General features: G+C 44.6%; 1 protein-coding gene across 1 annotated transcript in view; it reads left to right on the top strand.

The window, feature by feature from the left end:
* The first annotated feature begins 506 nt into the window (after positions 1–506).
* LOC126292170 (dopamine D2-like receptor) overlaps positions 507–17,839 on the top strand; it is a 169,156-nt gene continuing 151,823 nt past the window's right edge. Inside the window, exon 1 of the mRNA XM_049986014.1 lies at positions 507–625. Within this exon, the coding sequence (XP_049841971.1) occupies positions 567–625 (59 nt within the window). The 5' untranslated portion in view covers positions 507–566. The remainder of the gene's footprint in view (positions 626–17,839) is intronic.

The raw sequence follows: 17,839 nt of genomic DNA, 5'->3' as shown, positions 1-17,839 counted from the left end.
CGGTTAAGATGCCTGTCATCTCGAATGCTAGTGATAAGAGGCCATTGGGATCCGTCTTACCCTCCTGAACCCACCGATTCCGTATTCTGCTAACATTGGACCTCGGCCAACGCGAGTAGCAGTGTCTTGATAAGATAAACCGCAATCGCGATAGGCTACAATCCGACCTTTATCAAAGTCGGAAACGTGATGGTACGCGTTTCACCTTGCAACACCGGTCAACTGTGTATGAGAAATCGGTTGGAAACTCTCCTCATGTCAGCACCTTGTAGGTATCGCCACCGGCGCGAACCTTGTGTGAATGCTCTGATAAGCTAATCATTTGCATATCACAGCATCTTCTTCCTGTCGGTTAAATTTCGCGTCTGTAGAACCGCATCTTTGTGGTGTAGCAATTTTAATGGCCAGTAGTGTAGAATGTGTAATAGATATTGGGTATACCTGTGTTTACAATTCTTGGAGTAGAGCGACGTACCCTAAACTGACGGAGGTTTTCCTGTTTGTGTGCCCTCCAGGTGAACGGCACGTGGGGCCTTCCCAGCTTCGTGTGCGACTTCTACATCGCCATGGACGTCACGTGCAGCACCTCCTCCATCTTCAACCTGGTCGCCATCAGCATCGACAGGTGGGTGCCGCGCTCTCCCGAAACACTGTGCGTCTGGTGGCAGACTAGTGTCAGTCCCTGCTTGAGATTAATTAATAGTGCATGGCGCGTTGGACGCATCGACTGCGTGTGCCTGGGTTGTTCGTAGAGATAAGAGGATGATAGATGTCGGCTATATTAATGGCTCTCCTCATGAACAGCCACCCACGTTAACAAAAGTAATAACTACGAGTATACTCCTGACCAAGGTGATCGGTTGGAGCGTACGCGCAGAGTTCAACAGCAACACGGAGACTGTTAGAAACGGATAACAAGCATTTTACGACGTGGTGATATAGACTAATTCGAATAAAACGTTGCATAAACATGTGTTCAGTTTTTATTTGTTATGGGGATACAGCTAGATAGAGAGAGAGAGGTTTTCATTTCACTTGTTAGTGATGGCTGACATCGAAATAGGTGTCGAAGGAATAGAAAAGTAACTGTAATCACTCAACAGAGGAAAGTCCACTGCACCTGACGGGATACCAGTTCGATTCTACACAAAGTACGCGAAAGAACGTGCCCCCCTTCTAACAGCCGCGTACCGCCAGTCTCTAGAGGAACGGAAGGTTCCAAGCCATTGGAAAAGAGCACAGGTAGTCCCAGTTTTCAGGAAGGGTCGTCGAGCAGATCCGCAAAACTACAGGCCGATATCGCTGACATCAATCTGTTGTAGAATTTTAGAACATGGTGTTTGCTCGCGTATCATGTCATTTATGGAAAAGCAGAATCTACTCTGTAGGAATCAACATGGATTCCGGAACCAGCGATCGTGTGAGACCCAACTCGCTTTATTTGTTCATGAGACGCAGATAATATTAGATACAGTCTCCCAGGTGGATGCCATGTTCCTTGACTTCCGGAAGGCGTTCGATACAGCTCCGCACTATCGCCTGATAAACAAAGTAAGAGCCTACGGAATATCAGATCAGCTGTGTGGCTAGCTTGAAGAGTTTTAGCAAACAGAACACAACATGTTGTTCTCAATGGGGAGACGTCTACAGAGGTTACAATAACCTCTGGTATGCCACAGGGAAGTGTTATTGGGCCACTGCTTTTCACAATATATATAAACGACCTAGTAGATAGTAGATGTTGCGGCACTTCCGCTTGCTCGCGGGGATGCTACAAGATATTATGCAGGTGTACCAGTTTCTTTGGCTCTTCACTGTAGTAGACAATCCGGATGCAAAAGTAGCCGTCGTTTGGCTCTTTGTCCCCATATATATCCAACGAACCGAAGGATAGCCCAACGATAATGCATATTGTCGTCACGCAGATGGGACGGATAACCCCCAAACAGACCGACCAACCGTCACACAGTTTACGTCCGCTTTATCAGGTAACCCGTCAGGCAAGGCTGTTCAGCGAGCAAGTCTGATTGGCCCTTGAGCAACCACTCATTGTCTATGGGAATGAACATGAAAACACATTCACTCCGTAACACTGTATATCTAGACTAGCTAACAATGCTGGCATTGTCCGGGTATTTATTTATAGCTGTTCCTTACAGTTCGTAGGTGTGGAACTTGTTTTCAACTTGTATAGCTTCTTAGCACACAATGTTTGAAACAATTTGATTAGGGAAATGAAGGAAGAGCTTGTTTGTTTCACTAACAAGGGAGAGATTCACTCACAACTGGCTGTATGAAAACGACTGACACTGAAGTCCACATTTGCAGCATGCAGCGTGTGGGCATATGCTTTGTTTATGGTCTTGGCATAAAATAAGCTCAGGGAGAATTTTATACGCTTAACGCGAAACGAGAAACTGCTTGGTTAAGCTGGATTCGGGATACAAAATTCGCCGCCGCCACTTCCCATCAAAATTTCCGCTTCTATGTTGTTACTCTGGAGAGAAGTAACGTTAATCCCGCCCTAGTGAAGGGTTCTGAAGAGCGGCATAATGAAAGACAGTCTGTATGAGAGTTTGTAGTGCCTCGCTTCCGGAAGGAGTTTACTATGATTGAATTAAGGCCTGATATTCGCGAGGTGCGGCAAGTCTCTCCTCGTGATGTTTATTAGAATCCTGAGACTGCCCACTCGTCAGTCTTTTAGCCTTTCTTGTGTACTAGGAAAGACTCAGCCGTCTCCTAGGCATTTTACACTTAAGGAAAACAAAACCAAAATGAGATGAGTAGGCAACCAAATCGCAAAACAGACTTACTAGACTCGTTTACGTCTAGCAAAGAATATAATTTACACCTGCCGGAAGAAGCAGAGCAATTTCGTGAAGCTTTTAATCCACAAATCGAAACCAGTATATCTGCCTATCCAAGACAAGTAAATTCAGTATTACTTTGTATTTATAGAGAGAAGATTGTGGCATTAAATTCTCTCCTTTACGTAAACTTCCGGAAATATTACTGTCAAATGGTTCTAAGCACTACGGGACATAACATCTGAGGTCATCAGTGCCCTAGACTTGCAACTGCCGGCCGCGGTGGCCGTGCGGTTCTGGCGCTGCAGTCCGGAACCGCGGGGCTGCTACGGTCGCAGGTTCGAATCCTGCCTCGGGCATGGATGTGTGTGATGTCCTTAGGTTAGTTAGGTTTAAGTAATTCTAAGTTCTAGGGGACTTATGACCTAAGATGTTGAGTCCCATAGTGCTCAGAGCCATTTGAACCATTTGAACAAAGACTTGGAACTACTGTAAACGTAACTAACCTAAGCACATTACGCGCATCCATGTCCAAGGCAGGATTCGAACCTATGACCATAGCAGCCACGTGGTTCCGGACTGAGAATCGCTCGGCCACAGCGGTCTGCAATATTACTGTCACTGAAGTTAAAAAGACTTTCGTAGGCATGAAGTCAAATATAAAGAAATACATGGAAGGTAGCAAAGCAATATCATTAAGTTTTTAATAAACATATGGAAATCAGTAAATACATATATTCCAGCCATTTAATACGCTGTTAGTTTACGTTTATTAAGATAAAATTGCGGACTTATTTCTGTCACTGAAGTAAACTTCCGGAAAGACATCTGTCACTGGGTTAAAACAACATTAACATCGCCGTCCAACGGTTCTTTGGTTTACGACTAAACGAACAGCGCTATCGATTATTTGGTATTGTAAGCCATAATGCTTAAGCATCTCAACTATTTATCTGAGCGTACGTTTATAGTTGAAACCTTAAACAACGACAAATTTCCTTTCCATATTCCGATTTTCATGAAATGAAGCCAGTATGTTGCTCAAGTTACCAGTGAAAACCGCACAAAAATTCATGTAGTAGCTTAGGATATTTGCGTTTTAAAACACGCAGAAAGACAGATATGACAGTTTTAGATGAAACTTGCAATGAGGGTAACTTAAATTCCTTTATCCGATTTTGATGAAATGAAGGCTATAGATTGCCTTAGTCTCTGCTCAATTTACCTATGAAAATCCCATGAGAATTCGTCTCTTAGTTTTGGACATTAGCGCGTTTAAACAGACAAACAGAAACGACGTCCATGTAGTGCTACTATTAGTATGGACGTAGGTACAGAAATGACCTCGTTTTCTGTCAAGCAAACGACTTTGTTTTTACGGTTGACCTCTGAGAGACTCTTTCAGTCGGCTCTTCCGATGTTGACAATATAATTATACTTTGGAGGCTCGTTGCTCCGCCACAGTGAACAGAGGAAAGACGTCAACTGTCTGGTAAGTTTCCTGATATACCCCCAACGCGTCATGAGCTTTACTGTGATGGGAATGAGTCAACTGGGCCTCTGTTGAACCTGTGGTAGCAATCAAAGGTCCATGATTGCGCCTTCGCGAATGTTATTGATGACCATCTACTGTCCTCCATGCGAATGACCGCGTTGTCATTTTCCAGCAGGTCTGTGTCACAGGGCCAGACAAGACATGCAGTGATTTTTAGGAGTATGGAACATAATTTACGGTGGTACCTTAGCAACAAGTTTCGCCTGATCAGAGCCCGATGTAAGACATCTGGGACGCAAATGGGCACATGACCTGTGCCTAGAGATTTCGTGGCACATATCTCCAGAAACGTATTCCACCACAGTAGCGTAAATTGCGTTTAGTAATGCACTAAGCTCCAATGGATACTCGTTTGTGGCTTGGTGACATCGAAGTGAATGTCCTTATGTAACAAGAAACAGCTCCGAGGATCCAGCTGTGACTTGCAAGTATAGGGGATAGCTGGGAAAACTTACATGGAGGGAAAAGTGTCTATTGGGGTCCCAGGGGCTGTAAGGTGCTGTAATCGCGCTGTAAATGCGTCATTGTTTTTATAACTTATTCACCGTGGAGTGCTGAGTCGCCATATGAAGTTTAACCTGTTTGCTGTGTGCTCTCGGAGTTATATTTCTTGTGGACTTTTGTTATCCTGATCCAAAGTCTGTATATTCATTATGGAGACGTAATCTGGCTTACGTCTTTTTAATGAAATTGTGGTGAAAGTGCCTCATCTTCACAACATAATCCTACTTTAGTTGTTGACAGTGCTGTCTAGCTACTAGATGGTACAGAGATTTTGATTAATGGCATCAATGCTGTCATCTCGGGCGTGGCTTTTGCCCTCTTCGTCTAGGGGAAAACGTAAAAGCAGCGTCCGAAAGAAGGTTTCCGTGGCGATAGTTACAGGTAGTCTTTGTAACAGTGATCCTGAGGCGTAAAATAAAGAAAAAAAAGAAGCACGAAAGAAAAGAGATAGAAAAACGGAAATTAGCCAGTGAGAAATGGGGCAGCAAGAAGAAGAGAATGAAGAGCCGGTAACCAAAACGTAGAAGAGCTCTTTTGACGACAACGACGTAGATAGAGAGTGCGTTTATTGCGGAGAACATTTTCCAATCTCAAGGAAAGAATAGCAGTGGATTTAGTGCCAGGTGTACTCCCTCACTACTCGCGAAATCGAGTAACAGTGAGTTTGGCTTGTGAAAAGTGTAAATAACTCAGTTCGAATAATGTTTTACTATATTATACATTCAGTTCTTCGTTTGTACAGATTTTTATCTCTTATTTTTGAGTTGAGAATTTAATGACCACTTTGCCTTCTCCTGTCTTGGAAATTGACCATTTTACCCCTTTTTGAAAATTAAACTTAATTTGACCCTAAGGTAACTAAACTTTTCCATATTGCAATTTAACAGTCGTAGATTATAATCAATCATTGACATGCATTTTCGTCTATTGCTAGTGAGATTAAAAAATTTGGTATATCACTGCCTGGCAACTTTGCCCGGCTCTCTCGAACATTAGCATGCTAATAATGCCATAAAGATATTAGACGTGTTTTATTAGTAAGTTTCCAATTCCAATATGAATTGAAATTGTCGTCAAGAACACCAACTATATTAGTCGATGCCTACACATTGAACAGTAGAGTACATCTACATACATACACCGCACGCCACCATACGGTGCGTGGTGGAGGGTATCTTGTACCACTACTCGACGTTCTCTTTCCTGTTCCACTCGCGAACAGCCGCGTGGGAAAAACGATTACTTGTGTGGTTCTGCACGAGTGCTAATTTCTCCTGTCTTGCCTTCACGGTCTTTACGCGGTATGTACACCTGTTGAAGTAGCATCGTTCTGCAGTCTTTTTCATATGGTGGTTGTCCAAACACTCTCAATAGCGTTTCACGGTAACAACATCTTCTTTTTTCCAAGGAATCGCGTTTGCGTTCACGGAGAATTTTCGTTATACTCGTGTATTGATCGAAACTACCGGTAACACACATAGTAGCACACTTCTGCGCTGCTGCTAATCATCCTTTAATCCGAACCGGCGGGCATCCAGAACACTCGAGCAGTACTCAAGAATGGGTTGAACAAATGTTACGTGCGCGGTCTCCTTTCTAGATGAGCTACACCTTTCTAGAAATCCTCCAATGAGCCGAAATCGACCATTCGCCTTATGTAAAATCAACGTTACGAGTTCGCTCCATTTCATATCGCTTTTATACCTTACGCCTAAATATTTACTTGACGTGACTATGTCAAGAAGTATCCGAACATTAACTGTATTGGTTTTGCTACACAAGTGTATTAACTTAAGATTATTCCTGATTTACAGCAATTGTCCATTACTTACGCCAAATAATTATATTTCATTTGTCTTGTATCCTCCTACAGTTAGCCGACGACATTCTCCTGTGCACTGCACTAAAGACACACAGGTTGCTGCTCACCCTGTCTATAATATCATTTATGTACACAAGGTGAGTCAGGAGGAAAAATGTCGTATGAATATCTCTCCTGTCCTTAACAGTTTCAAAGAAAACTAATAAAATCAAAGGGATCGAGAACAGATGCAGATGATAATAAACGAAACATTGTTTTCGTTGACTATGTACTTTCCCTGGCAAAAGATGTTCAAAAAGTCAACTGTCTGCTCCAAGGATTTTTTCAGTACTTATAGACAGCTGCTGTGTTGCTGATGATTCTTCCGTACGATCCTTTACTTGAGTGCCGGCCGCAGTGGCCATGCGGTTCTAGGCGCTGCAGTCTGGAACCGCGCGACCGCTACGGTCGCAGGTTTGAATCCTACCTCGGGCATGGATGTGTGTGATGTCTTTAGGTTAGTTACGTTTAAGTAGTTCTAAGTTCTAAGAGGCTGATGACCTCAGATGTTAAGTCCCATAGTGCTCACAGCCATTTGGACCATTTTGAACTTTACTTGAGTGCACAGATGTGAAAAACACGCAGAAATGCCACAACATGAAGTGGCACGGACTCGAATAATGTGTGAAGTAGTGCTGGAAGAAAATGACGTCATGAATCCTGCACGGCTGTCCATAAATACGTAGACGTACGAGGGGACGGAGATATTTTCTGAGAACACGTCTCTGGACCAACTTTGCAGCAATTCTGGACGTGTGTGGCGTCGCATTGTCGTGCTGGAATTGATCAGGTCCGATGGGCATGAATGGATGCAGAAGATCATCAGATTCGTATCTAGACTTTCTCGGGTCCCACATCACTCCAACGTTACATGTCCCACGCCATTACAGGGCATCCACCAGCTTGAACAGTCCTCTGCTGACATGCAAGGTCCATAGATTCATGAGATTGTTTCCATACTAGTACACGTCCGTCCGCTCGATACAATATGAAACGTGACTTGTCCTACGAGGCAACATGTTTCCTGTCATCAAAAGTCCATTGTCGGCGTTGACGGGCCCTGGCGATGAGTAAAGCTTTGTGTCGTGCAGTCATCAAGGGTAGAGGAGAGGGTCTTCGGCTCCGAAAGCACATATCGATGATGTGTTTAAACCGTTCGCATGCTTGCAGTTGTTGATGGCCCAGCATTCAAGTCTACAGACATTTGCGGGAGGGTTGCACTTTCGTCACGTTGAACGATTCCCTTCAGTCGTCATTAGTCCTCTCCTTTCAGGATCTTTTTCCGGCCGCAGCGATGTCGGAGATTTGATGTTGTAGCGGATTCGCCGGCAACAGTTGCAGAGCGGTTCTAGGCGCTTTAGTCCGGAACCGGTCGACTGCTAAGTTCGCAGGTTCGACTGCTACCTCGGGCATTGATAAGTGTGATGTCCTTAGGTTAGTTAGTTTTTAGTAGTTCTAAGTTCTAGGGGACTGATGACTTCAGATGTTAAGTCCCTTAGTGCTCAGAGCCTTTTCAATTTTAAAGGATTTCTGAAATTCACGGTACATTCGTGAAATGGTCGAATCGAAAATTTCCCGCCTTTTCACTATGTCGGATATGCTGTGTCCCATCGTTCGTGCACCGACTATAACACCACGTTCAGACTCACTTAAATCTTTTTAACTTGCCATTGTAGCAGCAGTAGCCGGTCTAACAACTACACCAAACACTTTTTGTCGTATGTAATCGTTGCCAAATACAGCTCCATATTGTGCCTGTTTACATATCTCTGTATTTGAATACGTATGCCTATACCAGTTTCTTTGGCGCTTTAGTAAATTAAATTTGTGGTAAGGTCTTCTGGGACCAAATTACGCAGATCATTAGTCCCTAAGCTTACACACTACTTAATCTAACTTAAACTAACTTAGCCCGACACACCCATGCCCGAGGGAGGACTCGAACCTCCTACGGGGGAGCCTCGTGGCCCGTCACAAGGTGCCTCAGACCGCTCGGCTACCCCGCACGGCCGGCGATTGTAGACTTCACTCTTAAGCGAAACCCACACACAATAATTCAACTGTGTAAAAACGGGTGACATTGATGGCAAGGAAATGAATTCACTGCTGCCGATACCAGTATAAGTTTCAGTAGAGTCACTGTATCAGTGGCAGTACGGAATGTGCAGGACCTCCATCGTACTGAAAGTACGTACGACACTGTGTTGCGATAGGTATATGCTCCAACTTTCCTGATAATACATTTTGAAGGAAATCAAGATACCATACTGCACGAAGGAGGTTATCTAAAACGGCTGGACCTATGAGCTGGTCTACAATAATACCGCGGCAAAGGTTCACCGCGAATAAACGTAGCTATATGCCGCTTAGGATGGATTCGCATGTGAGTGCTGGTGAAGAGGAGCTCATGATTTTCAAGCTGCTATACGTGGCATACGATTATGTACAGGGTCTTATGTTCACTTGAAGTTTGGTGTTCAGAATCGCCAATAGTGCAACGCCACAAAGACTGTACCTTTCCTCTTGACTTACCCTGTGTACAGAACAAGAGCCATTCTTTCACTGAGGCACTCCTGGCTATAGCTATCTCTGTTTTGAAGATGAAACCGCTTAGATGTAATTAATTCACTTATAAGCACGGCAGACTTCAAAACATTTTAGCTACTTCGTCAGGTGCCATAACATCAAGTCACTTCTGATTAGAAAAGGGAATTGCATGTCCCAGCGCAATTTATCCCTGTGTAATGGACATTTATGAAATAGTATAGAACGCTCCTGTGATGCCAGGATTACCAATGTAGGGTGAACTGACAGGCTCTCCTACACCGAATAAGTGATGAAAAATCGGTCGTGGGCTTATGTAAAATGAAGCGGCATCGTTCCGTCATTTACCACAGCATGGGGTTTGTTCCCGTCTTGAAACACCGCCTGTTATTACATGTCCAATGCGCGCAGTTGCAGTGGTGAATGAGGGACCGATGCTACTTAATCTCCACCACTTTTTCGATATAGAGGACCCTTTAGTTTACCTTGTACTTCTGACATCACGGGAGCGTATCAGTGGAACGTTCCATGTCGTTTTATAGTTGGCGTCCGCCCCATAGCGAGAGCCGAGCGGTTCTAGGCGCTGCAGTCTGGAACCGCGCGTCCGCTACGACCGCAGGTTCGAATCCTGCCTCGGGCATGAATGTGTGTGATGTCCTTAGGCTAGTTAGGTTTAAGTAGTTCCAAGTTCTGGGGGACTGGTGAGTAAAGTCCCATTGTGCTCAGAGCCATTTGAACCAATTTTGAACCCAAACCAAGAAATTGCTGTCAGTGCTGGGTTATCCAATTTTCTTTTTTTTTATCAGAACATAATTTTTTCCGTATATGTTCATCTCGTAACACTTTTCATGATAGTCACATTTTCTTGTCTTACGTGAGTTATGAGATCTTATCCATTACTTTGTATGAAAATCACGTAATTATGCTGCGAAACTGGCCTTGCTTATAAATAAAGTACCTACAGCTGAAGTCGATTTTTCATTCGAAATAATATATCCAGGATATGACGGCCCTGAATACAAACCATATTCTGTCACAAACACTCGCCGTCCAGGACAACGTACAGGTTTCCGTTGCTTGAGAAGTCCATGACAAAAGATGAAAAAAAAAAAAAATGGAATGTATGCTCCCATTACCAGAGACAACGCTTCGTGCTCGAGATCACTTGGAGGAAAAGACGCGCCCAGCTGTGGCACCAGCTTCCGCCGCGGCTGGAGCGTGTCTGGACTGCACGCCGTGTGACGACGGGGCGCCGAATCGGACAGCCGCGTCGACCACCTATCGATCCCGCGAGACCGTAAAGTCGAGAACCGGCTGAGGGGACGGCCCCGCCCGTATTGTCACCTCCCTCACCCCCCCCCCCCTGCCCTTTCCCATCACCACCCTCCCCCTCCCCCGTCCCTTATCGTGACGCAACAGCCGGTGCCAGACGGTGCTAAGCCGATCAGCGCGCTCCCCTCTCCAGCCGGCTGGAATTCCAGCGCCGCCGCGCCTTCCAGCTGCCGGGCGCAGTTCGTCCAGCTGCTCTTACAGATAGCTGGCTGGCGGCTCTCTCAGCCCCCACCCACCACCGGCCTACAAGTGTGCCCAGTGAAGTGTGTCTCCAGTAAACCCGCCCCCAAACCCAGTTACGGCTCAGCACGTCCGGCTACAAGTGTTTCCTTTTGTTGACGACGTACAGACGCCAGGCGTTTCTGACCAGACTTCGCAGAAGCTACCGCGACTACAGTGCAATGCAACTTAGAAGGCGGGTGTGGGATGCGTTCTGGCAGTGAGTGAAAGAGAAAGAGGACAAAAAACTTGTGCATTGCCGCTGTGCTCTCTAACACGTACACTATTGCACATAAATTAAGGATAATGCCGATACATGGTGAAACAACGCTGTGGTGGGCCGTTTGCGGCCTTAAATCATCTCGTGGCATGCCCATGTGGTCCATTTGACCTGCTGTCGTCGCACGGTGGCGCTGGCAGCAGTTCACATATACAGAGGTGTGTTGGTACATGTCAGAGTACGGTGAATTGAGTAAGTGTGCAGACGTTTTCAGACGTGCTAATGGTGACTGTGTGTTGAAAATGACTCAAAGAACACATATTGAGGACGATATGAGGGGTAGAATACTAGGGCGACTGCTGGTTGGTCAAACACCGCAGGTCGTAGCACGGACCCTCCGTGTGCCGAAAGTGTCATCTCAAGATTATGGCAACGATTCCATGTCCAGGCGCTACATTACGGGACGTCCACAGTGTACAACACCGCAAGAAGACCGATATATTGCCATCAGCGCCCGCAGACGGCCACAGAGTACTGCAGGTAGCCTTGCTTTGTACCTTACCTCAGCCACTGGAACAGTTGTCTTCAGACACACAGTCTACAGACGACTGAACAGGCACGGTTTATTCACCCGGAGACCTGCAAGGTGCATTCTACTGACCAGTGATCAAAGGAGAGTCTGTGAAGCCTGGTGTCAAGAACGCAGTGCATGGTCATTGGAACATTGGTCCCAGGTTATGTTCACGGACGAGTCCTGAAATAGTCTGAACAGCGATTCTCGGCAGGTTTTCATCTGGCGTGAACCAGGAACCAGATACCACCCCTTAATGTCCTTAAAAGGACCTGTATGGAGGTTGTGGTTTAATGGTGCGGGGTGGGATCATGATTGGTGCACGTACACCACTGCATGTCTTTCACAGAGGATCCGTAACAGGTCTGGTGTATCTGGACGTCATTTTGGACCAGCATGTCTGCCTTTTCAGGGGTGCAGTGGGACCCACCTTCCTGCCGACGGATGATAACGTACGGCCCCCCGAGCTGCCATCGTGGAGCAGAACCTTGAAACATATCAGGCGAATATAGTGGCCTGCCTGTTCTCCAGACCTAAACCCCATCGAGCACGTCTGAGATGCTCGTGTTCGGCGTATCGCTGCACGTCTTCAAACCCCTACGACACCTTAGGAGCTCCGACAGACACTGGTGCAAGAATGGGAGGCTATATCCCAGCAGCTACTCGAGCACCCTATCCAGTGTATGCCAACCCGTTTTGCGGTCTGTGTACGTGAGCATGGTGATCATATCCAATATTGATGTCGGGGTACATGCGCAGGAAATAGTGGCGTTTTGTAGCACATATGTTTCGGGATGGTTTTCTCATCTTACCACCAATACCGTGGCCTTACATATCTGTGTCGTGTGTGTTTACTATGTGCCTATGCTATTAGCGCCAGTTTTGTGTAGTGCCACGTTGTGTGGCACTACATTCTGCAATTATCCACTCCTAAATGGACTCGAGGAAAAACGACTGTCCATATGCTTCCGTTTGAACTTTGATTTCAAACTTCACTGTTTATACGTGAGATATATGTTGGCGGCAGTAAGATCGTTCTGATGTCTGGTTACTCTGTTACGAGAAGGTTACTTACGTTGGTTTTTTTTCGGACACTCTAGGTATCACAACCTTACAGCCCCACAGATTGAATCAGTTGTAGAATTTTGGAATACGTATTATGTTCGAGTATAATGTCTTTTCTGGAGACTAGAAATCTACTCTGTAGGAATCAGCATGGGTTTCGAAAAAGACGATCGTGTGAAACCCAGCTCGCGCTATTCGTCCACGAGACTCAGAGGGCCTTAGACACGGGTTCACAGGCAGATGCCGTGTTTCTTGACTTCCGCAAGGAGTTTGACACAGTTCCCCACAGCCGTTTCATGAACAAAGTAAGAGCATACGGACTATCAGATCAATTGTGTGATTGGATTGAGGAGTTCCTAGATAACAGAACGCAGCATGTCATTCTCAATGGAGAGAAGTCTTCCGAAGTAAGAGTGATTTCAGGTGTGCCGCAGGGGAGTGTCATAGGACCGTTGCTATTCACAATATACATAAATGACCTGGTGGATGACATCGGAAGTTCACTGAGGCTTTTTGCAGATGATGCTGTGGTGTATCGAGAGGTTGCAACAATGGAAAATTGTACTGAAATGCAGGAGGATGTGCAGCGAATTGACGCATGGTGCACGGAATGGCAATTGAATCTCAATGTAGCGAAGTGTAATGTGATGCGAATACACAGAAAGATAGGTCCCTTATCATTTAGCTACAAAATAGCAGGTCAGCAACTGGAAGCAGTTAATTCCATAAATTATCTGGGAGTACGCATTAGGAGTGATTTAAAATGGAATGATCATATAAAGTTGATCGTCGGTAAAGCAGATGCCAGACTGAGATTCATTGGAAGAATCCTAAGGAAATGCAATCCGACAACAAAGGAAGTAGGTTACAGTACGCTTGTTCGCCCAATGCTTGAATACTGCTCAGCAGTGTGGGATCCGCACCAGGTAAGGTTGATAGAAGAGATAGAGAAGATCCAACGGAGAGCAGCGCGCTTCGTTAGAGGATCATTTAGTAATTGCGAAAGCGTTACGGAAATGATAGATAAACTCCAGTGGAAGACTCTGCAGGAGAGACGCTCAGTAGCTCGGTACGGGCTTTTGTTAAAGTTTCGAGAACATACCTTCACCGAAGAGTCAAGCCGTATATTGCTCCCTCCTACGTATATCTCGCGAAGAGACCATGAGGATAAAATCAGAGAGATTAGAGCCCACACAGAAGCATACCGACAATCCTTCTTTCCACGTACAATACGAGACTGGAATAGAAGGGAGAACCGATAGAGGTACTCAGGGTACCCTCCGCTACACACCGTCAGGTGGCTTGCGGAGTACGGATGTAGATGTAGATGTAGTGTTTTGCACAGCTGGACTTTGAAATTCCTTGAGAAACTGCGCGACTTAAAAAAGCTGCCTCACCCTGAAGTATGATCGGTTTGATTTCTGCTTGACATGATGTATCCCCTGCAAAGATTGCCCTGCACATATTTAAAATTATGAACCCTTTCGCTTGATAGGGTTCCGACTGCACGATGCTCCTGAATAGACATGAGTCCTGTTGATCACCATATACTCCGTCTTCCACTGATGCAAAAGGAGATACATTCTACTCACTGCATCTTCAGTACTCTGCAAATCACCTTTATGTTCCTGGCAGAGGGTTCATCGAACCACCTTCACAATCCTCTAATATTCCATTCTCGTATAGGGCGCGGAAAGAATGAACACCATTATGTTTCCCTACGACCTCTGATTTCCCTTATTTTATCGTCGTGATCGTTTCTGCCTATGTAGGTCGGTGTCAACAAAATATTTTCACATTCGAAGGAGAAAGCGTGATTAGAATTTCGTAAGAAGATTCCATCGCAACGAAAAACGCCTTTCTTTTAATGATTTCCAGCCCAAATCCTGTATCATTCCTGTGACACTCTTTCCCACATTTCGCGATAATACAAAACGTGCTGCCTTCCTTTGAACTTTTTCGATATACACCGTCAGTCCTATCTGGTAGGATCCCGCAACACGCAGCAGTATCCTAAAAGAAGACGGACAAGCGTAGTGTAGGCAGTCTCCTTAGTAGATCAGTTACATTTCTAAGTGTCCTGCTAGTAAAACGCGGTCTTGTGGTTAGCCTTCCCCACAACATTTTCTATATGTTCCTTCCAATTTAAGTTGTTCGTAATTGTAATACCTAGGTATTTAGTTGAATTTACGACTTTTAGATTAGACTGATTTATTGTGTAACCGAAGTTTAAAGAAGTCCTTTTAGCACTCATGTGGATGACCTCTCACTCTTTGTAATTTAGGATCAACTGCCAATTTTCGCACCATTCAGATATCTTTTCTAAATCGTTTTGCAATTTGTTTTGATCGCCGGCCGGTGCGGCCGAGCGCTTCTAGGCGCTTCAATCTGGGATCGCACGACCGCTACGGTCACAGGTTCGAATACTGCCTCGGACGTGGATGTGTGTGATGTCCTTTGCTTAATTAGGTTTAAGTAATTCTAAGTGCTAGGGGACTGATGAGCTGAGATGTTAAGTACCATAGTGCTCACAGCCATTTTTTTGTTTTGATTTTCTGATTACTTTATTAGTCGATAAACGAAAGTGCCATCTGCAAACAATCTAAGACGGCTGCTCATATTGTCTCCCAAACTGTTTATGTAGTTAAGGAACAGCAAAGGGCCTATACCACTGCCTTGGGGAGCGCCAGAAATCATTTCTGTTTTACTCGATGCCTTTCGTCAGTTATCATGAACTGTGATCTCTCTGACAGGAAATCACAAATCCAGTCACATAACTGAGACGATATTCCATAAGCACGCAATTTCACGACAAGCCGCTTGTGTGGTACAGTGTCACAATGTCGCTCATCTGCCACAGTTCTTCCTTGGATGTGGACAACAGGGCCAACTTCTATCTCGGTCTTGGCGAAGGTATTATGGGAAATGTCTCTCGTTATCTTTTCGACCGTTTATGTAAAAGCTCTCTGTGGCTTGGTTCTCGAGCTTCAGTTTCCTTTTTGAAGCAATGGCGTAAGGTCGAACTTGGCTGACGGCTTTCTTGGGCATTCCAAACTCGGTTAGGCAATTCATCAGGCTTCCCTAGGGGACTCAGCCATGTGTCTGCTTAAAATCTATGAAGAGCACAAGCAGCTCTACTCCATACTAATATTCCCACATTTTTCGGTGAGCTGTCGCACCACATAGATCTTGCCGGCAGTCGAACGGCCTGTTTTCAATCTCCCTAGATATTCAGTAGCCACTTTTCCTGCAAAGAGCAGAATTCTATCCATTATACAGATGGACAAGATCTTATAGCAGACGATAAGGAGAGTGATTCCTTTAAAGCTGGTGCCGCCCATTTCGTCACTTTCCTTGTGCATAGAGCACATGGTCACTATCTTCCAATCATCTGTACTCTTCTCCAAACTCCACATCCTGCTTGTAGAGTCTCTCTCCTCTGGTCTGAAGATTTGTGCCTGGATTCCATCTTCTCCTGTACATTTGCTCTTCGGTTTCATTATCTGAACCTTCATTTCCTCCAATGTAGGTGGCAGGTAATCTAAATCTAGATTGTTAGGGTGTTGAAATATGAACAGATTTTCAAGTTTATCAAACTTGAGTGCTTACTAATGATTTACATCTCCCAGAAGTGGTGATCTCGTTGGTACGTGTGGTCCTACTATTGGTCCTGACGAAGTTTTGGCGTCTCTGGTAGCCTTTCTTAAAAAATTTCACTTTACGGTACATCTTTCTTGCCTCTTTTACCAAGAAATCTTCCTTGGTCTCCTCTATCTTTCTTTTGAAATACGTTCTCTTTGCTTTCCTCAGGGTTCCTGGGGTATTTCTGCGCAATCCACCGAACAATACTTCTCCTTGAGCACAATCCGCATCTCGTAACAAACTCTCTGTAGTTTCTCTTCTTTTGGCTGCTTTCTCAATAGTACTTAAGGCTGATGGCTTTCGTGGCCTATGTCAATGACGAACAAGCCTTCTGAGTGGTTAGGCTACGTCATATACCTCTTCGAACTTCTTCACTGCTCGACGTTTTGGTCCCTCTTCCGGAGCCTATTGAGACTCACCCGAAACTGCACAATATTCATGAACGCAAACTAGATGGATGTCGCCATTGTATCAGATTGTTATCATTTGCCAATTTATAGTTTTACTTTATCTAGCCCGACAGTAAGCGTCATTTTGCGTAGTGACCACGTTGTTGACTCCTTGCTGTGAGTCTTCGTCACATATAGAATATTTTTTGAATTAAGGTGATAAATTTCTGGAACGAATCTGAAATCATTATGAACTTATGCGAATATTACTATCTTGATTGCTTTTTAACTATTTTAATTTACTGCGTTAATCCTGGTACGTTTCGGCTGTGACTACTATCAGATCCTAATTTTAAAAATGCTTGGCACTGAAAGGGTATCATTGAACAATACAGGCACAGTTATTCGTAAATGTAGTGAATGTCGTCGATCACACGTGAGAAATCTAATTGAATGGCGATGCTTTCATTACGACACTCAGCTTGGGAAGCTAATTTAAATTAGTCACATTTATTAATTATGAGAAATGTACTGGACAGTTGGATATATGAGTAAAATAAACGGATTAGTTTTGCCAGCTGCTGGAATTAATTAAAGGCGATCAAAACTCTGTCTCCAAAGGCTTTCCCTGGCAGAGGCAGTTTAAGTGATATTTTTTTGGGTTGTACGCTACATAAGATTGTGCGAGAGCTACTCATAAAATAACCTCCTATTGCCTGTTGTAGATAGGTTCTTGTAGCTTGATGGAGCATTTGTATTCCTTAAAGAAGGAGAGTTCGAATGCCACGATGAATCTGTCGGCTCTGTTTCGTTCATCACTATGCAAACAGCAAGTAACTGAGGTGTTCCGTGTTACTGCGTTTATAACTAGTTGTGAGGTACAGGGGGAAAACGAAAATATGGAATGACCAAAAACAAAATACACTATCATGCCTGATACGGTGTAGTCAAAATCGTTGACATTCAATATCACTTCCAGTCATCTCGCAATGGATAAATATAGGTCCTGTATGGTTTTCAAGGGAATCCTATACCATTAATCCTCCAAAATGGTGCCAATTACATTTAACGATGATGGAGATGCATAGCGATCATGCACCCTTCCCTCAAAAGTAGGCTCCATGATATTG

Source organism: Schistocerca gregaria, chromosome 9, assembly GCF_023897955.1.
Source record: "Schistocerca gregaria isolate iqSchGreg1 chromosome 9, iqSchGreg1.2, whole genome shotgun sequence".
Classification (NCBI taxonomy): domain Eukaryota; kingdom Metazoa; phylum Arthropoda; class Insecta; order Orthoptera; family Acrididae; genus Schistocerca; species Schistocerca gregaria.
This window is presented reverse-complemented; position numbering and strand designations above follow the sequence as displayed.